The 23,347-nt window shown below is 39.0% G+C and overlaps 1 protein-coding gene across 1 annotated transcript in view; it reads left to right on the top strand.

Annotated features, from left to right (window-relative positions):
* The window catches only part of SLC15A5 (solute carrier family 15 member 5), a gene marked incomplete at both ends in the record, with an annotated part of 78,557 nt that overhangs the window by 5,373 nt on the left and 49,837 nt on the right, over window positions 1-23,347 (top strand). The window contains 2 exons of the mRNA XM_080705281.1: window positions 649-855; window positions 13,842-14,008. Of these exons, the coding sequence (XP_080561407.1) occupies window positions 649-855; window positions 13,842-14,008 (374 nt within the window). The remainder of the gene's footprint in view (window positions 1-648; window positions 856-13,841; window positions 14,009-23,347) is intronic.

Raw genomic sequence — 23,347 nt, 5'->3', positions numbered from 1 at the left:
TAGAGGAAAGAAGATTTATTTTCTTACTCTTCCAGGTTCCATCCATGTGAGGCCGGGGACCATGGATCTTGGGCATTGTGGCGGGAGGCAGAGGGAGGAAGAGCACGTGGGCTGTGCGCCTCACATCATAGAGGCCAGGAGCAAGAGAGAGCAGGGAAAGGAGGAACCATATGTAGTCCCCAAGGCCGCATCCCTAGGAACCACCTCCAGCCCCACCCTACCGGTCTGAGTCTCCACTTAGATAAATCCATCATAATTCACCATAATGGATTTATTCACTGCTGCAATTACCACCCTCATGACTCAAAAACATCAACTCCAAACGTTAACAAATGGACTCTTTAGGGGACATTTCCTATCTCACTATACAAACATTCTTAGGGGAAAGATAGTTCAAGCTGGAAGGAAGGAAGAAAGGAAGGAAGGAAGGAAGGAAAGAAGGAAGGAAGGAAGGAAACACCCGAACTCTGGATTACTTAGAACACATAATGAGTATTCCAGAAATGTCAATGGTTAACATAAATATTTTAATAAGATGTAACATAAATATTTTAATAAGATCCTGCTTTGGGAGGGAATCCCAGGTGTTGTGAGTGGTGCTTCTGTGGGTCGGTGCTATATGAATTCTTTTTCTCTACTGACAGGCAGCGCCTTGCTGTCCTCTGCTGCTTTTCCCTTGGAAGACTTCTACAAAGGCGCTTACCATGTGCCCGGCAAGGAGCGGGGCAGGCTGTTTTTAGCTGCGCTGCTGACCATCTCGCTTGGCGTGGGGGGAATAAGAGCCCTCATTTGCCCCCTGGGTGCTTATGGCCTTCAAGAGCATGGATCACGGAAGCCAGTGACTTTTTTTAACTGGTAGGTAGCACTGTTTCGGAGGGAAGGTCGTTCAGGGTGGCATCTGCTCTTTGGCTTTTCTCTTGCTTGCATCCTAAGCCCATTCTGGTAGCAGCTGCATCGTCTTCATCATTGGTTGGGTGAGTGACGCGGTGATGATTTTTATCCACCATCACGGGAACTCAAGGGTCAGATACCAACCGGTACAGCTAATCGGCACCTTCCCAAGCCCTAGTAATGTGTTTATTCTCCAAGCAAAAGGATGCAGAGAAAGTTCTTTGTTGAATAAACATGGCTTTGGAGCAAAACGGAATCAGAGACTGAATCAGAGACTGAGCTCTCCTTAATACAAGCTAGCTGACCTCATCCAAGTCCTGTATCCTCTATTTTTGTTTATTCCTTTCTTTTCTTTTTAATTTTTTTGTAGCCCTGGGGATGGAACCCAGGGGCATTCTAACTCTGAGCTCCACCCTCAGCCCTATTTTTTATTCTTTATTTTGAAACAGGGTCTCATGCGTTGCAAAGAGCCTCACTAAGTAGCTGAGGCTGTCTGTGAACCGCGATTCTCCTGTCTCAGCCTCCCAAACGCTGGGATTACAAGAGTACACCACCATGCCCAGCTTCATCTGGGACGCTGATGTTAAAACAGACCAATCTGGCAGGGACTGTCAACTCACAGGACAATTTAAAGAAGACAAGCAAAATCTGAAGAAGCATTTCACAATTGCTAAAACATCAGTCACCACCTAGGAGACTTTGTATTTCATGAAAACCCAAATGCCTTTTGGTGAATCTTTATCTCTTCCAATGAACCCCTATATCATATCTCAGTGTGTTTTTGTTTTTTGTTTTTTGTTTTTTGTTTTTTTGTAGTACCAAGGATGGAAACTCTGAGCTATACCCCCAGACCGACTTTTTATTCTTTATTTTGAAACAGGGTCTCACTGAGTTGAAAAGGACCTCACAGAGTACTAAGGCTGTCCACAAACTGCTATTCTCCAGTTTTAGCCTCCTGAATGCTGGGATTACAGGCATGCGCCACCATGCCCAGCAATGTATGGGTTTTAAAGGCACTGATTCTATTACTAAATAGAAATTTGGGGGAAAAATCCTGAGATTTAGATCTTAAGTAAGATGACCTCAGAACGTAGTGTGAACTTTTGTTTTGGTTTTATTGTTCATCGATGGATGTCAAACATGAAATACCACTAGAATTGAAACCTGAAATATCTCCTAAAGCTGCAGGGGGTAGAGGCTTGGTCCCTTGACCATGGTGCTGATGGGAGAGGAGGAAAACTTTAGGAGGCCTCCAGGGCAAGAGAAGGTCATGACGGGTGAGCCCTTGGAAGCAGATATGGGTACGCGACCCCTTTCTTGCTCCTTGTCATTAAGTGCTATCCAAAGACAGAACAGTAACACAGATTCATGAAGCCTTTCATGCCCTTTTTTAAAAAAATGAGTTGTCAACATGTGTCTAAAATATTTTGTCTATATTAGTGTCAGCAATGAATAAAAATAATGTACAAAGAGCATCAAAGAAGATACTTTAAATTTTTCACTTTAAAAGCATTAAATGAGAACACTTTCAAGTAAATATTATCTTGGCATATGTAGCTGGTCAGTTCTCTCTCTCTCTCTCTCTCTCCCTCCCCACCTCTAATTATATTAATATTACAAAGCACGCATACCTATTTGGATTAAGTCCTAATGTCAGAGAACAATGCACTTTTGCAAAGGTGGAAGGAACGCTTCACTTCCTGGTAGCAAATTCTACCTCCTTGACCTGCCCAGAGGAGAAAGAAAAATCCTTCTTTTTTATTCTATTCGGAGGTTTTAATCCTTAATTAGCAACATCATTTTGATTAAATAAGACTCTGGAGGATTAAGACTGCCGAGCGCTCAGTTGTTCTGAAAGATAGCTCTGGAGAATTTATTGTACTGTGGCCTAACTCATTCAGAGTTGTGTTTAATCAAAGTGACATTTCTCAGTGTTGATTACAAAGGAGACATTATATGAATGAAATATTTCCTTTGGGAGACAGAAGGGACTCCCAGTGGGTTTGTGCTGTAGGGCTCCAGGAGGAGGATGGGGCACACAGTGAAAATGAATTTCTGCAGCTCTGAGGAGCTGAGCCAGATTTTAGGATGAACATGTTTAGATTTAGGTTTCTTTTTATTATTTTCTAATTTTATTGCAATTTCTGTTAAAAACAACCATGCACTATTTATTTTATTTTTAAAAGCCTAAAGTTAAAGCATCTCTAAATGTATGCAAAAGATGAGAGTGTTTTTCTTTAATGAAATGAAAGACTGTTTGGATATTAAGCTCCTTGAAGGTAGAGCCTCAGTTCAGTCTATTCAGTCTTGTCATTATCGTCTCCTCCTCCTCCTCCCCCTCCTCCTGCTCCCCTTGCTCTTCTCCTCCTCCTCCTCCTCCTCCTTCTCCTCCTCATTCTCCTCCTCCTCTTCTCCTCCTCCTCCTTCTCCTCATTCTCCTCCTCCTCTTGCTCTTCCTCCTCCTTCCTCCTCCTCCTCCTCTTGCTCTTCCTCCTCATTCTCCTCCTCCTCTTGCTCTTCCTCCTCCTTCCTCCTCCTCCTTCTCCTCATTCTTCTCCTCCTCTTCTCCTCCTCCTCATTCTTCTCCTCCTTTTCCTCCTCATTCTCCTCCTCCTCTTGCTCTTCCTCCTCCTTCCTCCTCCTCCTCCTCTTCATTCTTCTCCCCTTGCTCTTCCTCCTCCTTCCTCCTTCTCCTCCTCCTCCTCCTCCTCATTCTCCTCCTCCTCTTGCTCTTCCTCCTCTTTCCTCCTCCTCCTCATTCCTCCTTCTCCTCATTCTCCTCCTCCTCTTGCTCTTCTTCTTCCTTCCTCCTTCTCCTCCTCCTCTTCCTCCTCCTCCTCCTCCTCCTCATTCTTCTCCTCCTTTTCGTCTTCCTCCTCTTCTTCTTCTCCTCTCCATTCTCCTCCTCCTCTTGCTCTTCCTCCTCCTTCCTCCTTCTCCTTCTCCTCTTCCTCCTCCTTTTCTTCTTACTCTCCTTCTTTCCCCAGTTAAGTTTTAAACTACAAGACAACCATTATTTGTGATAATTCACTTTCTGCAGTTCATAGAAATGCATGCTGCCCCAGAACAGGGTGCAGGAGTTGAGAGCAGGATGGACAAAGACGCTGCTAGGCTTCTGGGAGAATCCTGGCCCAGCTGCTTGGGAGTTTCATGGCCTCCTGCGAGTTCTTTAGCCTGTCAGATCCCCAGGTTTCTCAACCACAAAGCGAGAATGCCTTTGAGGGCTGCTGTCTTGCCTCTGTATATGGTACCATGACATTCCTTAGCTATCCCAATCATGATACTCAAGCTATCAGCTAAAGATTACTATCTTAATGCTAGGAAAAAGAAAACCCATTTACCACGAAGCCATCTTTAAAATAGGAAGTCTCTCAGCTCACGAGCTATTTCTCCAAGTCAGAAATGCCCCCAGAAATCATAAGCTTGAGAAAAAATATGTGAAAATTTTAGGAGTGCCTTTAAAAGACGACACACTGCCGGAATCTGTAACCACGAAAGGCTGTCTTCAGTACTACTTTTTAGCACAGATGTCAGCTGTTCAGAGCAGTGCAAGCTTTAACGAGAGGTGCCATTGCTCCTCCACCACCCAGTGTCCCCATGATCATGTTGCTCAGAGACTGGAAGTCTCCGGCACTCAAAACCCTGCTTCCGAGGAAGGCTGCCAAATGGAGGTGAGAACACAGGACCAAGCCAACATCACCATCTGGTACTGGATCTTCCTCAACGAAACACCTCATCGACACAATAAAGCTAAATTCCCTGACATCAAGAAGCATAATAATCTGCCAGCATCCTCGTGTCCTCATCCAGATCAGAGCCGGGCTCTTTCTGCACTTTTAAAAATCTTACGTGTACAATTAGGAGTCACCGTGCTGGCGAACATCTAAGGACCGACACCTGCGCAGATTCTCTTTTGGAAGGAAAAACATGGTGGGTAATTAAGTCTGTGCATGGCTGTCATTTAAGCTCTACCACAATTAACCCCAAATCTCACTTCACATGTCTCTGCTTTCTTCACCTCATAATTTGCATCCTATCTGCATATCATAGTCTGTTGCAAAGGGGTTACCAGAGTGAATCATAGGTGATTAAAGGCCCAAATAATTTGAGAAAAGCTTTTAAAAAGTCTGAAATAGAACTTATTCCATCCCAGAAATTGTTGACTATCTAGTACTCTAATTCACCCTGCATAATATCAATCCTAGGCAGAAATGCCTTCATTTGAATACTTTTTTACCCAAATGTCATATCCTTTATTTTATGGACAGTAGAGGTCAAGCTTTGCTAGCCCAGAGCATTTATCTAGAAGCTGTTTTAGAGGTTGCCTGAGTATTGTTGAGAACAGTGATTCTCAACCCTCCATGCACGTTAAAGCCGCCCGAGTCGTCTCAGGAAAGAGGCTTTGCCTGCAGAGCTCTTCACTGTGTTGAGGTGGGACCCAAGAAATAAAACTATTTTTTAAGCTGCCTAAGAAGTCAAAGTTGAGAACCATTTCTCTAAAATAGTGTTGCCTGGTTTTAATAATCCTTCAAAAGCCTTGTTAAAATGTTTCCCAGCCTAAACCTCCTACAACAGAATTTCCCAGGACAGTTGAGAAATGTACCTGTTTAAGTACTGTCTTAGTCTGTTCTGGCTGTGCTATAACAAATTACCAGAGACTCGATGGCTTTAAAGACACTAGTAATTTTCTTCTCACAGTTCTAGGGACCAGGATAAATCCTCCCAAAAACCCCACCTCCTAATCCATCACCTTAGTGGTTAACAGTCCAACATGTGAATTTTGGGGTGGCACAAACATTCAGACCATAGCAAGTTTTTCAGGTGATTAAGAAGATCCAGCAAAAGCTGGGCATGGTGGCACATGACTATAATCCCAGGATTTGGGAAGCTGACACAGGAGAATTGCAGGTTCAAGGCCAGTCTCAGCAACTTAGCAAGACCCTCATCAACTCAGTCAGACTGTTTTAAATGAAAAATAAAATAGGGTTGGGGGTGGAACTCAGAGGTGAAGTGCCTCCTGGGCCCAATCCCCAGCACAAAAAGAAAAAAAAGAAAAAAAAGATCAAGCAAAATTTGAAAACAATTTCATAAGGAAAAGAAATTTGAAAATTTGTTCTTGCAATAAATTTGAGGAGAAATGGAATTAAACAGTGACGGAATACAACTACTGTGTGCCAGGCTGCAATAGAAATTTTCGATGATTGGTAGTAATTTTTACATTTAGAAATCTACCTGATGAGAGAATTCTGTATCATCCTTGAGAGGAGAGCAGAGCAAAATATAAACCTACATATGTTCTTCAAAAGTAAATCACAATTTAAAAGGTATATTCCAGCCAAAGAGATTAAAGTAGTTCATAGAATAATCTTATTAATACTAAAATATCCTCTGAGTTGCATACCAAGGAGTAACCTGCAAATAGCTTTGAAAAAAAAATTGCTAGATCTTCTAAAATTCTATTTGCACTGGCGTTAGCCAAGTTTAACAAATGCTAACCTCTCACCTTAATATCACAGGCACTGGCTCATTACCTGTGCCAAAGTATAAACTCCAGGAAATGTACACTTTCTCTCTCTCTGAGCTTAAGTACCTGGAAACTAAAGAATATTGAGGGGGGGGGGAAGGAAAGAGGAAAAAATAAAGTCCTAAATTTTTTATTGTTCTTGTGGCCTCCTATTTCTTCTTAGACCTGTTTGATCTCTTAAAATCATACTTAAAATCATGGTAGATACATAACAAAACTTATTTTTATCAGTCAATCAGTAAACAGTGGTTCAAAGATCTTAAATGCAGAAAATGAGAAAATGATAAAACCAGTACAACTGCTGTACTTGGGGTGTGGGCAAAAGAAGGGGGTGCAGGACAGAAAGAATATGGAAGCAGAGAGAGAGAGAGAGAGCAAGATGCATCCCCTACGCTGCTCAATACAACTTCTACTTGAATCCACTCCTATCCACTGACGTCAATGAGCGTCTATTGAACTGTGTTTCCTCTCACAGCTCTGCTGGGGAAAAAAATCCCAGTCAAAAGGGAACAGGAATAAGATTTCTATTTGCTTCTTGCTTCTCCAGATACAGGGCTGCCAGAATATTCTTTGCAGCGCCTCAGTGGGGTCGTGTTTGTGTTGAAAGAAGCCACCACCATCCACCGTGAAATCCCCGCCCAAGTGCGTCATGAACTAACCCTTGAGTGCACTTCAGTTTCTCCCCTTGAAAAGTTGCGAATGTCCTGGGGAATCATCATCTCAATATTGTTCAATGCAGAACAAAATACTCTGAAATATTTCAATTGTCCATGAATATTTCAAAGATCAGAAGCCGGCAACAAGTTCATCTCCCTTCCTTGATATTTTTTCAGATTAGGGAGGACCATTTTAAATTTATTTATCTTATATCTGCCTAAAATGATCTGAGGCACGTCAAAATTGGTCAGCCTAAGAAATAACAAAATAATCAGGTTACTTTAAAATTACTACTGAAAGCCGGGCGTGGTGGCGCACACTTGTAATCCCTGCACTTGGGAGGCAGAGACAGGAGGATCGCGCAGGTTCGAAGCCAGCCGCGCTGGCTTAAGAGACCCTGTTTCCAAATTTAAAAAAATAAAAAATAAAATGGGTCTGAGAGTGTAGCCCGGAGGTAGAAGGGTTTCCAGGAACCCCAGTACCACGAAAAAAAAAAATTACTACTGAATAAATGAAGTGAATTTTTAAAATAAATCGAGAAAGGATTGATAAGCTTTGAAGTCAGATGTTTTTCTTCTTATTTGTATTAAACACCATATAATCATAAAGACAAAAATAATTGCCACCTGTATACCCCGTTATTTGCAGTTCCCGGTCTGTGTTTAAAAGTAGACTAAAGAAACATATTCATACTGCTGATTTCGATTTTCCTTAATCACCAGTATTTGTTTTGCCTTATTGCCTTGCTCTCTGGCTTTGTGTGTGAGAGGCACTTTCTATATTCAATTTGCTAGTGAGCTATGAGATGAAAGGAATCTTAATAGTGACTCTGAAGACTGGAGTTTTTATCCCTTTTATTATTTTTTCTACCATTGATACACATATAATTTCACCCTTAATTATCTATGGCCTGTCCTATCCATGGATCAACAAAGACATATATACAACATGCCTGTCTGGGGTAATTCTTAGAGAAAATTGCACAATCAAATAGGTGGGGTGGCATTTGTTAAGATGCCCTCAGTACTTTATGTGACGTCTCTTCGTATACCTAGATATTCGGCACCATGATTCTTTGGTTTCTAACTCCCTTTGTGAAGATTTCGCCAGGAATAATTGTAATTTTTCTTGACCTTCTTCAGAGCGATTTAGTTTATACCACCAAATGGTGAATAAAAAAGTCACACAGCGTCACCTTGGATTTTTTCAATAGCACTGGACATTAAGGGGGATCCCTGAAGACTGTGAGAACTGCCACATGCCCCTCAGTTCCCGGTGCACAGTTACAACATTCACAGCTTGCTTAGGCACAGAAGGACGACTGAGGCTGAGCCTGGAGGATTCTATGCGGTTATTCTAGCAAATTCTATTATATTATATTCTACTTATACTGTGACAAACAAATTCCTATAAGGGACCACAGTAAATCAATTGGCTCTGCAAAGGCCACATGTGACATCCTATCACTTTCCAAGGTCAATTATGGAGTATTTTTATGGTGTTCGATTGAATTCCTTTTTGTAACAGACATCCCATTACCAATCAATTGATTATTTACTATCCATTTCCTGTGGGCCTAGTTCTGCGCCAGGTGCCAAGGAGATAAAGAAATGTAGATAAAGAATAAGGCGGTGCCATCAGCAAGCTTGACCGACAATCTCCAATCACTCGTATAGAGTGACTAGAGGTGGAATGTTTGCCTCAGGAGTTCAGCGGCGAGAACAAGGAGAATTTTCTAGAAGGTACTGAACAAAAGATTAGAGATTTGTGTAGAATGTTGAAGGTGAGACACAGAAAGCCAAGGAGCTTAAAAGGTGATTAAGTCAGAAACGAGAGGGTACATTTCTGGGGCCCTGAGAAGACAGCCTAACTTTTCCAAACATCTGTCTCAGGTATCTGCACACGTTCGGCCGGTTCCTTCGCTGCCATCTTGGTCCCGTTCACCCCTGACTGTCATGTAGCCTATGATGGGCAGTGAGCCTTCTTAGCATCATAAGTTGACAGAATAACCATTTTTTTCCTTTTCTTGCTTGAAATCAGATTTTTTTAATTTTATTTATTTATCTTTTTATTGAAAGTAAATGTTATACATTTAATCTGTATTTGGTGCCCTCTCCCCCTCCTCGTCTCCTTGAAATCAGATTTTTATCAGCCCCTTACCTACTTCCTTTCAAATGTCTTCTCAATGCTCTAGGAATACAATCCAAACTCCTGAATCGAGGTCCTAAATGATCTGCGATCACTGGCTCAGCCATCTAACATTCTTTACCTCACGCACTCAGATCCAGCATCATGGCTTCTTTTGTTCCAGAAATCATCATTAGAAAAAAAAAAAATGTGCAGCAAACACACTTACTTAGCCCTGTACTGTGCCTGCATTCGATTCTTACACAGACCTTGTTTAGAAAATGTGCCCCCCCCCTGTTTGAAAAATGGCCCCGAATTCTAGACAGTGTGAGGTGACCGTTCAAAGGGTCCTCAAAATTGCAGCTGGAACTCATGTCTGCTGGCCACCATTTCGAAGAGGAGGGACAGTATTTATAATTAATGGCATATAAAATGTGATGAGAAGAATGAAAGAAAGGTAATTTCAAATGTTAAAGCCCACATTAATAAGGGAATAATAGTGCCATAAAATTGATAACTTAAGAGAACAGGACAGATAAACCAAAAGGACATCAAGTCCAGGTAGAATCACCAAGATGGATGGTTCGGTTTGATGTGTGGCTCCACAACGCAACAGCTTGACTTCGGAGGAGTCATTTCAGATCTCTATGTCTTTAGAGAAGAGGAAAATCTTTTCTGACCTTGAATTAGGCAAAGATTTCTGAGAGACGATCCGAAACAATGATCATGAAAAAAAAATGCATTTCATCAAAGTTAAGAATCTCTGCTCTTCTAAGAAGGAAAGGCAAGTCACAGACTGAGAGATAATATTTGCAAATTACACAATCGATAAAGTATTGAATCCAGAATACATCAAGAACTCTTAAACTTGAATAACAGAAAGGCAAACAGCTCAATGTTTATACGTGAGCTATAGGTTTAAACAGAAACTTCACCAACAGAGATACGCAGGTAGCCAACAAACACCCGAAAAGATATTCTTATCCACTCTAGAAATGCAAAATACAACCACGAGATGTGATATATATTTGTCACGGCAAGTATTTACCATACCAAGGACAGAGGGATTAGAACTTATACACATGTGTGTCAAAACTAATTTAAAGCCACATGGAAATTTAAAATGTTAAATATATATCTACCATAACACCCAGCGATTTCACTCTTGGTTTTTAACTAAGAAAAATGAATGTTTATATCTATAAAAGACTTGCCCAGAACAGGTGTGGTAGTGCACGCTTGTAACCCCTGTTGTTGGGAGGCTGAGACAGGGGGATCTCAGGTTCACGTGACCAACCTCAGCAACTTAGTGAGACTATGTTTCAAAATAAAAATAAAATAGGGCTGGGGTTGTAGTTCTGAGGTAGAATGCCCCTGGGCTCAATTCTCAGTGAGGGGGGGGGGAAGGGAGAGAGAGAAAGAGAGAGAGAGAGAGAGGGGGAGAGAGAGAGAGAGAGAGAGAGAGAGAGAGAGAGAGAGAGAGAGAGAGAGAAAGAAGAAAAAGAAGAAGAAGAAGAAGAAGAAGAAGAAGAAGAAGAAGAAGAAGAAGAAGAAGAAGAAGAGGAGGAGGAGGAGGAGGAGGAGGAGGAGGAGGAGGGAGAGGAGAGAGGAGAGAGGAGAGAGAAAGAAAGAAAGGAAGAAAGAAATGAAGGAAGAGAGAGAAGAGAGAGAGAGGAAAAGAAAAATAAAGGAGAGACTAAAGCAGGAAAGAAGGCAGGCAGGCCGACTTTCCCATAAACGTTCATAACAGCATTATTTGTAATGGCCATAAACTGAGAAAAAATGTCTATCATCAGATAAGTTGATAGACAAATAGGGGTATATTTACATAATAGATACTACTTAGCAGTAAAAGCCAATAAATTACTGACAAATACAACAACAGTAATAAGTCTTAAAATAATCACGTTAAGTGAAAGAAGCCAGATAAAAAATGTACGTAAGAGTCATTATTCAACTTAGCAAAAAAAAAAAAAAATCTCTGAATTGCAATCTAATTTACCATGACATAAAAAGGATCAAAAGTTGCCAGGAAATGGGGAGAGGGTAAGGAGGTACCTACAACAATCGTAATGAGATAAGAAAAAGCCTTTAGGAGGGAGGATATGTTCATTATTTTGAATGTGGTGATGATTTTTTTTTGAAGATTTAAAAAATTTCATTAAAAAGATAGAAATACAGAAGACAGTTAAAACCCCATGCCATTCAGAAATGGCACAGGGTGGCAATTCGAGCGAATTCACCCGGTGATGATATTTTGGATGCATACAGATTCAAAACTTATCAAATTCTACATTTTATTTTACTTTTTAATACTGGGGATGGAACCCAGAGGCATTCTACCTCCGAGCTACACCCCCAGCCTGAATTTTTATTCTTTATTTTAAAACAGGCTCTCACTGAGTTGCAAAAGGCCTCAGTAGCTGAGTCTGTCCTCAAACCACGATCCTCCTGTCTCAGCCTTTCAAATGCTGGGATTGCAAGAGTGTGCCACCATGCCCAGCCAAATTGTACATTTTAAAGAATGTACTTTATCTTTATATCTCAATAAATATGTTTTTAAAAAAAAAACAAAAGAAAGCAATAGTAACCAGTGCAGTATATAATGTTGGCAAAGAGATTAGTGTAACAGAATTGAGTCAGAAAACAAACCCACGTTTATATTGTCAGTTGATTTTCAATGAAGAGGTCAAAACTGTCAATGAAGACCATCTTTTCAATAAATTGTCCCAGAATATCTGAATATCCATATAGAAAAAAGTTATCTAAAAATCAATTCTAAGCCAGGCCTGGTAGCGCATGATTTTAATCCCAGTACTTGGAAGGCTGAGACAGGAGGATCACAGGTTCACCGCCAGCCTCAGCTACTTAGTGAGGCTTTCTGCAACTTAGTGAGACTCTGTTTCAAAATAAAGAATAAAAATTGGGCTGAGGGTGTAGTTCGGAGGTAGAATGCCCTTGGTTCAATTCCTAGCACCACAAAAAAAATTAATTCTAAGTGCACCACTGATTTTATATGAGATCTATAACCATAGAACTGATTTTGAAAATTATAGGAAAAAATACTGTGACCCAGGTTTAGATAGGGTTCTTTATATAAGAAAATAAGCCAAAACAATTAATGAATAGAAAAATGTTTAAATTAAAACCTTTTGCTTATCAAAAGTCATCACTGAGAAGCCAGACGTGGTGGCACGTGCCTGAATTCTCAGTACCTGGAGACTGAGACAGAAAGATTGCAGGCTGGAGGACACTAAGCAGTAACTTGGTAGTATCACACACCTGTAATCTCAGTACTTGCGACACTGAAAGAGGAGGATTGCAGGTTTGAGTCCAGCCTCAGCAACTTAGCAAGACCCTTAGCAATATAGAAAAAGATAAGTTTCAAAATAAAAAATAAAGCTGGTGTAGTGGTGCATGCTTGTAATCCCAGAATTCAAGAGGCTAAGACAGGAGGATCGTGTTTCACGGACAGCCTCAGCTACTTAGTGAGGTTCTCTACAAATCAGTGAGTCCCTGTTTCATAAATAAAGAATAAAAAATAGTGCTAGGGTGTGTGGCTCAAAGGTAGAATGCCCCTGGGTTCCATCCCCAGTACCACAAAAAATAAAAATAAAAATAAAAATAAAAAAATGGAGCCTGGGGTGTAGCTCAGAAGTAGAACACAGCTGAGTTCAATCCCTAGCACCACAAAGGGAAAAAAAAAAAAAATTCTCACTGAGTAAATGAAAAATCAAGTCACAGATTTTTTTTTTTAATTGTAGAATATGAGCCGAGCGTGGTGGCGCATGCTTATAATCCCCGCACTTGGGAGGCTGAGACAGGAGGATGGCGCAGGTTCGAAGCCAGCCTCAGCTACTTGGTGAGGCTCTCAGCAACTTAGTGAGACCCTGTTTCCAAATAAAATATAAAAAAGGTCTGGGAGTATAGTCTGGAGGTAGAAAGCCTCCGGGTTCCACCCCCAGTACCACACACAAAAAAAAATTTGTAGAATATGTATCTAATGAAAAAAATGTGTCTTGAACATGTAAAGTACTTTAACAAATCAATAATAAGATAAACTACACAAGAAAAAAACTCCTCCATCATTGTACCTCCACAGCCAAAGAAGCTGGAGAAAATTGCAAAGCCCTGTGGATAGTGTACCCATGAAGCTCAAGGCCACCCAAGTGGCCCTGACCCTGCATAGCAAGTGTATGAACTGGGTTTCCTGAGTACCTGGGGTTTCCTGTACTTTGAGCACCAGATGGTATAGGGACGCTCAATTTTTAACCTTGAGACCCTGTCCAGGTTCACAGGGGCATTTGAATGATTAGGTGTTATCTGTTCTTCTTTAGATCCAAAAGTGCATTTGCTGTAGAAATAAGTCGTTTGGCCAGAAAAGTTCAAAATAATCACTATCAGGCCCTTTGCAGAAAAAGTTGGTTGACCTTTGATCCAGATACCAGTGAACACACTCTTACCCAATCTATTCTAAACAGAAATCTAACAAAGATGTTGAAAGTGGGAAGACAGGGCTGGCATGTAGTTATTAAGAAATCTAATAAGCAATAGTTGCAAAATCTCATTCAGCTAAGAGTTCATAGGTTACATGAAATTAGCAAATGTCATCTAAAGTGTTTGCGTTTCTCTGTATCTCCAGGTTTTTCTGGCTCATGAACTTCAATGCAATGGCTGTCTTTCTTGGAATATCTTACATCCAGCACTCAGGAGCCTGGGTCCTCGTATTTGTTCCTTGTATGTCTACACTCATGGTTCTAACAACTCTTCACATGATGTACTATAATCTGATTTATCAGCCAGAAAAATGTAAGTCATGATTCGCACTAATTTGGATATATATATATACATATATATGTATATATATATATATATATATATATATATATATATATATATATATATTCTCTGCTTCTTTCAACTCAGAATTTGGAGGTTCTGCCAATTATTATCATTGTTATCAACTGACAAAAAATTAGGTCTGTGCAAAAGATGTGAAGACATGTACTAATCATTCTCTCCATAGCAATACAGTAGAAATATTTTCATCTTGTACCACTGAATTTCTGTATCCACCAGACAATAATTCCCTTTCTCATCCCTTCAGCCCTGGGCAACTCTCTTTTCCATTTCCTGTTTCTATGCTTTTAACTACCTTAGAAATTTCATATGCTGCCATTATTCAGCATGTGTCCTTCTGTGAATGACATTTTTGTGTGTGCTTAGCCCAGTATCCTCAGTTCCTTCATCTTGTAGCAAGTGACAGAATTTTCTTCGTTTTAAGGCTGCATAATATTCTCTTCCACAGTTAAACACTTTTATTTGGTCCATCCCCCTCTCCATGGACTGTGTTTGCATCTTGGCTAACGCATATAACAAGGCTGTAACAATTGTAACCCTGCAAGTAACAAGGGTGTGTGAATACTTCTTCAGTGCCCTGCTTTGAATTCTTTGGGACTCGTCATACCGTAGAGCAGAATTGCAGGTTGACATAGTGATTCTACTTTTAATGCTTTGAGAGACCTTCATCCTCTTCATCCACGATGGTTGTACCATTTTATATTCCCAGCCACAGTTCGTCACAATTCCTCCTCATCCTCGTCAATGCACGCTAATTTTTGCTCTTTTAAGAGTGTCCATCCCAAGGCATGTGAAGTGTGTGTTGTGATGGTTTTGATTTGCATTCTCCTAATGACCGGTGATGTTGCCCGTCTTCTCAAGTGCTCACTGTTCTATATCTCCATGTCCTCATGGGTTTATTATCTATTTGCATGTTTTCTATGATAGGACATCTATTCAAGTTCTTTCTCCATATTTAAAGTCAGATTACTTGGAGTGTCTTCAGTTGTTATTGTTACTGAGCTATAGAAATTCAGGATATATTCTGAATATTAACCCCATATCACAAATATAATTTGCAATTGTTTTCTCCATTGATTGTTTTTGACATGCAAAAGTTTTTACTTTTTTTGTGTGTGTGGTACTGGGTGTGGAACCCAGAGGCTTTCTACCTCTGCGCTATACTCCCAGACCTTTTTTATATTTTATTTGGAAACAGGGTCTCACTAAGTTGCTGAGAGCCTCACTAAGTAGCTGAGGCTGGCTTTGAACCTGTGCGATCCTCCTGTCTCAGCCTCCCAAGCGCGGGGATTACAAGTGTGCGCCACCACGCCTGGCAAGTTTTTACATTTGATGTAATCCTATTTGTCTATTTTCTTATTGTTTCCTGTGCTATTGGTGTCCTAGCCAAGATAGCGTTGCCAAATTCAATGTACGTTTGTTTTCTCTTAGGGGTTTAATACTTGTAGGTCTCCAAGCTATTTTGAGCTCATTATTTAAAAAAAAATGTAAAGGTAAGGTCCAACTTAGTTCTCTCTCATATGGATATCCAGTTTTCCCAACACATTTGTTAAAGTATGTTTTGGCCCTTGTGAGGTCTTGACACTCTATTGAAAATTGTTTGACATGTTTGTAAAAGTGTGTTTCTGAGCTTTTTATTCGGTTCCCTAGGCATGTATGTCTACCTTTATATCAGAACCATACATTCTTTTCTTTTGTTTGTGTGTGTGTGTGGTACTGGGGATTGAGCCCAGGGGCATTCTACCTACAAGCTACACCTTCAGCCCTATTTTTTATTCTTTATTTTGAAACAGGGTCTCACTAAGTTGCAGAGGGCCTCACTAAGTAGCTGAGACTGGCTGCAAACCTGTGATCCTCCTGTCTCAGCCTCCCAAACACTGGGATTTCAAGTATGCACCACTACGCCCAGGCTCATACACTTTTAATGACTATTGCTTTGTGGTCTTTTTTTTTGAAATCAGGGAATGTGAGACCTCAAATTGTTTTTCTGTTTCAATATTGCTTTAACTATTCAAGCTTGAGATTCCTGATGAGTTTTAGAATTTCTTTTCTCTCTGTGAAAAAAAAAATGCTGTCGATATTTTGATAGAGTCACTGAATCTGTAGAATACTTTGGGTAACGGGAACATTTTAACAACATTAAGTCATCCAATAAACAAGCATGGGAATATTTCCATCTATTGGGATCTTCTTCAATTTCTTTTAGCAAAGTTTCATAGTCTCTAGTGTAAATGTCTTTCAACTGCCTGGTTATTTCTAAGTATTGATCTTTTTTCACATTAACTGATTTTATTCATTTCAATTATGAAAAAGCTGACATATGCAAAATAATACTGAATAATATATAAAAGTCCTAAATCATCATAATGCTTACTGCAGAAACTCATCACTCCATTTAAGATTTTGATACTGTAATAAATAATGTCATATGCTTAATTTCTTTTGGAAACCAGTCATCAATAGTGAACATACACACAATTGATTTTTGACCACTGATTTCATATCCAAAGACTTTGCTGAATTCTCTTCTAAATTCTAACAATTCTTTTTTTGTAAACTTGTTAAGGTTTTGTATGTATAAGATCATATCAGCTGAGTGTAGCACACACCTGTAATCTCAGTAATTGAGTGACTGAAACAAGAGGATTGTGGGATCAAGGCCAATTTCAACAACTTAATGAGACCATTAGCAAATTGGTGAGGCCCTATTTCAAAATAAAAAACAAAAAGGGCTCCAAGTGTAGCTCAAAAATAGAACACCATTGGATTTAATCCTCAGTTGCACACATGCATGCATGCATGCACCCACACACACAAATCTTATTACCTGTAAATAGAAATGGTTATACTTATTTTTTTTTTATTTGTATAACTTTTCTCTCTTCTTCTTATCCAGCTCCTCTACTTAGAACTTCCCGCAGGATGTCCACTGATTAATCATGCCAATAGTGGGCATCTTTGGGCATCAGGAGCACCCTGCCCCTGATGTTACAGAAGATGCCTTCATTCTCCCTGATTAAGATGTTTAATGGGAGCCGGGCGTGGTGGCGCACACCTGTTATCCCAGCATTCAGGAGGCTGAGACAGGAGGATCCTGGTTCACTGACAGCCTCAGCTACTTAGTGAGGTACTTTGTAACTTAGTGAGACCCTGTTTCAAAATAAAGAATAAAAAATAGGGCTGAGGGTATAGCTCAGAGGTAGAATGCCCCTGGATTCCATCTCAGTACTGCCAAAAAAAACCCAGTAAGCTCTTCCTAGTGCCCTTTCTATATATGGTAACTTCATTCTGTCCCCAGATTGCTGAGTATTGTTATCATAAAAGGGTGTTTCAGATTGTCAAATGCTTTTCAAATTTCCTTCATGACCTTGTGCCTTTTACCCTTCATTTTCTTAATCTGCTGCATTATCTACATTGTGCAATATGTTTCCGTATGTTGAGCCATCTTTGCATTCCAGGTATAAATTCGACTTGGTTATGGCTTAAGGTCCTTTTAGTATGCTGTTATGTTTGGTTTGCTGGTATTTTGTGTAGGGTTTTTTGTATCAGTATTTAACAGGAATATTGCCCTGCAGTTTTATTGCTGTATCTCTGGTTTTGGTATCGGCGTAATGATGGGTCTCGGAATTTTCAAAATGTCTTCTCCTCTTAGACACTTTGGGAGAGTTTAAGATTGAGAATAATGCTTATTCAATGCTTGGTAGAATTTCTCCAGGGAAGCCCATTCGTCCTGAGCTTTTCTTTATTGTGATATTTTTGATTACTGATAATATTTTCTTTATAATTCAGTCTTTTTGATTGTATCATTCTAGAAATTCATCCATTTCTTTTAGGTCATACAAATTGTTGGTGTTTAATTGTTCATGGTATTCCTTTTTATTTACGTGACATCAGTTGTAGTATTTCATTTCTTTTCTTTTTTTCCTGGGGGGTGGGGAGACTTGGGATTGAACTCAGAAGCATTCTACCTCTAAGCTGTACCCCCAGCCCTATTTTATATTTTATTTTAAAACAGGATCTCCCTAAATTACTGAGAGCCTCACTAAGTTGCTGAGGCTGACCACAAAGCTGTGATCCTCCTGTCTCAGCTCCCAATTACTAGGATTAGATATGTTCCATCATGCCCAGCTGCAGTGTCTCTTCATTTCTAACTTTAGCTATTTGTGTGTTCTTTCTTAATCTAGGCAAATATAAATTTTGTTGCTCTTTTAAAAAAAACAAAGACTTAAAATTTGAGATCATTTTTTCTTTTCTAATGCAAACATTTGCTATTGTAATCTCTCTGTTGGAACTCATTGCACTTTTTTTGTAATCTCACAAGGTTTTTTAAATCTTCATATTGCTTTGGTTTTATTATTGTTTATTTTGGGTGTTGTTTCTATTTTGAACTAAGGGTCTCCTTACTTGCCCAGGCTATGATCCTCCTGCCCTTTTTTTCTTTCTTTTTTTTTTAGTACTGAGGATTGAGACAGTCTCACTAGGTTGATGAGAGTAGTTGAAAATACATTTCTGTGCTGGCTCACCCAAATTATCTTGTAAATTTTGACATATATTATTTTGTTTTCATTTGGCCTTAGATGTTTTCTAAATTCCCCTATGACTTCTTCTTTAAACAATTGGTTGTTTAAGAATGCTTCTTTATGGTCAATATTTAGGTTTCTGTGTGGGGTTATTTAACTCTTAGTCTATAATAAAAACTGTAAATATTTCATCCGCAATCATCATATACTTTTTAAGTTTTATTCTTGGTTTCTTTCCATACGCAAGATCTTTTTTTTTTTTTGTCTTTTGTTGGAGCTTATATTTTTCATAAAACTTAGCTATCTTCTCTTTTATTGTTTGTAGACTTTAATCCATGATAAAAAATGTTTTACTTATTTTTAAGCTATAAAAATCCACTAATATTTTCTTTTAGTATTTAAATTCTTTTTCTACACTTATACCTTTTAACCATTGTAAATTATATTAGAATAGGTTTTAAGAATAAACTCAACTGTATCCTTTTTTCCATACTACTATGAAATTATCCCAGTTTTGTTTGTTTAGAAAAAAATCCATCTTTGCAAAACAATAAAAATCACCCCAGACTTTACAACCCAAGTCATGGATGCTGGGAGAGACTGGTATGATATAATCCAGATTCTGAAAGAAAACAACTTCCAACCCAAACTGATACATCCAGCAAGGTTATTGTTCAGAATTGATGGAGAAACAAAAGGGTTTCAAGATAAGCAGAATCTCAAAAAATTCATGAATACAAAGTCAACACTAGAGAAAATACTTAGAGAAACCATAAAGAAGAAGAAAAAAGTAAATTTTAGAACCAGAGAAGAGATGAAGTTGATCAGCGGGGCAACTAAGCAAAAAATCCTTATTTTTTCCCAGTGATTTGACGTCTGTCTTGGTTGTATCCTTTCCTTTGCATTTCTGGAACTTCTTTTGTCCCTTGGACAATCTTTTTATTTCTCTCTTCTAACTCTGTTCTTTCGTTAGCAGTGAAGATTGAAGTCAGGTGTCTTCTACTTCTGAGCTACACACTCAGTTCCTTTTGATTTTGAAGCAGGGTCTCAGTAGGTTGTGAGGGTCTCACTGAGTTGCTGGGGCTATCCTTGAGCCCGTGATCCTCTTGTCTCAACCTCCCAAGTCCAGGGATTACAGGCGTGCACCACCACACCTGGCTTAACTCTGATCTTAGTTTCTGACTCACCTCCCATCTACAGTGGCCATTCTCTCTACTACTTCTCTGTACAACTACCAAGAACAGCCATGTGCTGTTTTATATTTTTTATGAATGTCACCTGCCAGGTTCACCTTATTTCCGCCATATATCTGTGAGGCAGGCGGGAAGGGCAGCAGGTGCGGCACTGTGCCCTTTTGCAGACCAAACTCCATCTGCCGTGCCTCTGCTCCTGCGGAACCCTGAACTTATCTTTTCTATTTCACTTCCCACATATGCTGCAATTATCTGTCTAGGAATATACTTAGAAGTCTTGTGTCTTATAAATACTTGGGTTATGAGCGCAAATTCTCTATCCATCTTTGTTATCATTAAACTGAATGCAGAAGCCGAGACAGAACTCAATCGAATGACTTGCTAAAACAAAACAAACAAACAAAAAAAGAAATTCACAGAAAAGAGCTGAACCAGAAGCTAACACTTATTTTCCTTAGGTTTGAATGTATCCTACTGTAGCATATATCCAGGCAGTGAAACACTAGGAAATGTTATCTACAGAAGCACATGACTCTGTTTCTAGAGCTCTGGGGTCTGTGGGACATGTGCTCCTAGTTATCTACACAAGAGGCCAATATGCAAAAAAGTATCTGTCTCCATTCTAAATAGTAAAATTACAAAAAAAAGTAGGCGCCTTTTATGTGTGTGTGGTACTGGGGATGGAACCCAAGGGTATTCTAGCTCCAAGCAACACCCCCCCTCCATTTTTTATTCTTTATTTTGAAACAGGGTCTCACTGAGTTGCAGAGGGCCTCACTAAGTAGCTAAGCTGGCCACAAACTGTGATCTTCCTGTTTCAGTCTCTCATTGCTGGGATTACAAGCCTGTGCCAATGTGCCTGACTAAGAAAGCATATATTTTGGGCTGAAAACAAAAATCAGTTTAATGTGATTATGGATTGCCCAATTATCAAATAATTTTTGGTTTCTGTGAATACACATGCACACATATATGTACATATGCATCATTTTTAGATTCAAATTTTTAAAGAATTTTTCCACATCCATCCATTGGCTTCCCAGTATCCTCTTTGGAAATATATTCATCTGAATAAAGAAATAAAATTCTCTTCTGAGCAATACACATGTATATAATTAACCAGTCTGTTGGAGTCCTATGATAAGGTAAACTTTCTTTGGACTTTAACAAGAAAAAAAGATAACAGTAAATAATAAAGATAACTAATAAATAAAGTTATTGGCTGCAAGTACAATTAGCATAGAAATTGTATGTCAGTGGTTTACTTTACAAAAGGCTCTATACATTGATGATCTCGAGGTGGCTGTTTTTGTTTGGTTTTGTTTGCTATTTCCAAATTATTAGACCGCCCAGCTATGATGAAGGGAAACTCAGCCTTCCCTCCAGCAAGGTATATATAATCCTTATTTTGGCTTCTTCTTCTCTGATGACTAAATTGCAAATTCCTCAAGGCTGTAATTCAAAGCCATAGGTGACCTTAAAGAAATGATTTTTTTATATGCTACCTTTTATTTTAAGGTAACTTTTCAAATGTGGACCGCACATTCCATTATGTTTAGCTGTCAAGCACGGCCTTCATTTGCATTTCTTCCCACTGCTATAATTTTGAGAACTGGCAGGTGACCAAAGGAGAAAAAATGTGCATCTACCATCTAGAGTGCAATGTAGGCTTTTTTATTATAATTAAGTAGCATAGATATTCATGATTAGATCAAGGTCAGAGGAGCAGAACATCAGAGCCAAGGACTTAAAGGTACAAAGAATAGAAAAATTGCTTTCTATAAGTTTTTTTTTTAATAGTAATAGCTACAATCTTTAAGTTTTGTAATTAAATGTTTAAAATAGCTCATCTGTTTTATTTTAAAATGTGCATGCCCTGGTGTGTTTGTCGTGAATATTTAAACCAGAGCTTAAAGTCCCTGTTGGATTTTTCATTCCCGTTTTTTTTTTTTTTCAACTACCCATTTCTGCTCCTAGTGCACAAAAGCAATTTGAGAATTATAATGACAGTGGATTTTTTTTCTAAGGGTAAGTCTATATGACACCCAAAATTATTTGTATAAAAGGCATGAGTTTTCTACTAAGTCTGATGGATTAACCCAAGAGGTGGTGTGATGTCTAAAGGTGATTCTAACAGAATACCCATCCTAACTATTAGAAATAAATTTCTATGGCATTATAAGAAAAGACACATATTTCAACGTGGCTCAGCAAGGTGAATTTTACTCTTTGCAAAAAGGGATCCAGCAACCAGCAAAGTTAGGTAATCAAGAACAACATAGCAAAAAATTGCTGGGCATTCTTCTTCAGTGTGGGGCTTCTATGCTGTGTTCCCATTGGTGGGAATGTAGCCACATAATCTTTACCATGGGCTGGAGGGGATGCCAGAGGAGGGGCTGGCGCTCATGGTTTTTAGGAAATTCTGTCTTTACAAAAAGCACAAACACTCACAAGGTCACACAATGGCAGTTCTACAAATTGGAGCCCAATTAAGCTATTCGTTTGAGAGAAAAGGTCTAGGTGTATCCTCACATAACTGTATAACCACCATCACAAGGGACATCTGCCAGGCTTCCTGGCAGAATGGCTGCTGTGGGGTTCCTTTGCTTCCATCTCTGTCTGGCTTGTTGGTGCCCCATCGTCCACGTAGCTGGTGACTTTAAGGTGGCCACTTTGCCGCTTGCTATCCCCGCTATCACCCTCTTGTCTGCCTCTTCTCAGTCTCCTAACTCACTCTCCTCCCCTGATAATTTCCTACCTGATGTGGAAGCCTAGGATTCATTCCATGGACCTACATCTCTTTTCTCCCCACTTCTCCCCGATACAGTCTCTAATCCTGTGTTTTTTTGCGGCCATCCATACACCTAATACTCAATTCCATGTGGACCTCTCTCCTCACCTTAGAAAGCACATATTCTAATTTTTATGACAAAATAAATATAGCATGAAAAGAAAAAACATATATATAAAAACTATATAAACATATATATAAAACTATATAAATATATATAAAACTATATAAATATATATAACTATATAAATATAAATATAAACATATATATAAACATATATATATAAACTATATATATATAAGCTATATATATATATAGTTGCATTTTATGTCTGTTGAATCTAATAATAAAATCTAAGGGCTTATATTTTATGTCTTTTTTATTTTTAGGTATTTCATTTTTATTGTGTTTCACAAACATATTGACTATGATACTCAAGACATTTTTAAAGAAATGATTTTTAATACCATTTGAGAAGCACTAATCTAAGTTACCTCTCTTTAGATCTAGCTTACATTAGCATAATGTCTAATTGTTTAATACGATTATACTAATTTATTATGTATTAGGAGCACACCCAATTTTATCTTGTAACAAATGGTAATTTTTTTAAACAGAAAAGAAGGGAGCCTATACTTCAAACATATTAAGTGCAACTTTATGAATTTTTTAAAAATTGTGGGGTGGGGATTGGGAAAATATTTTTGGAACTAGTAGTATTTGCGCTATTTGCAAATGGTGATCATTTAAGAATTAAGCCCATTTGAGGCCAGGCGTGGTGGC

Source organism: Muscardinus avellanarius (assembly GCF_963383645.1).
Source record: "Muscardinus avellanarius genome assembly, chromosome: 11".
NCBI lineage: Eukaryota > Metazoa > Chordata > Mammalia > Rodentia > Gliridae > Muscardinus > Muscardinus avellanarius.
The sequence above is the reverse complement of the archived record's forward strand: the minus strand, read 5'-3'. Positions and strand labels throughout refer to the sequence as shown.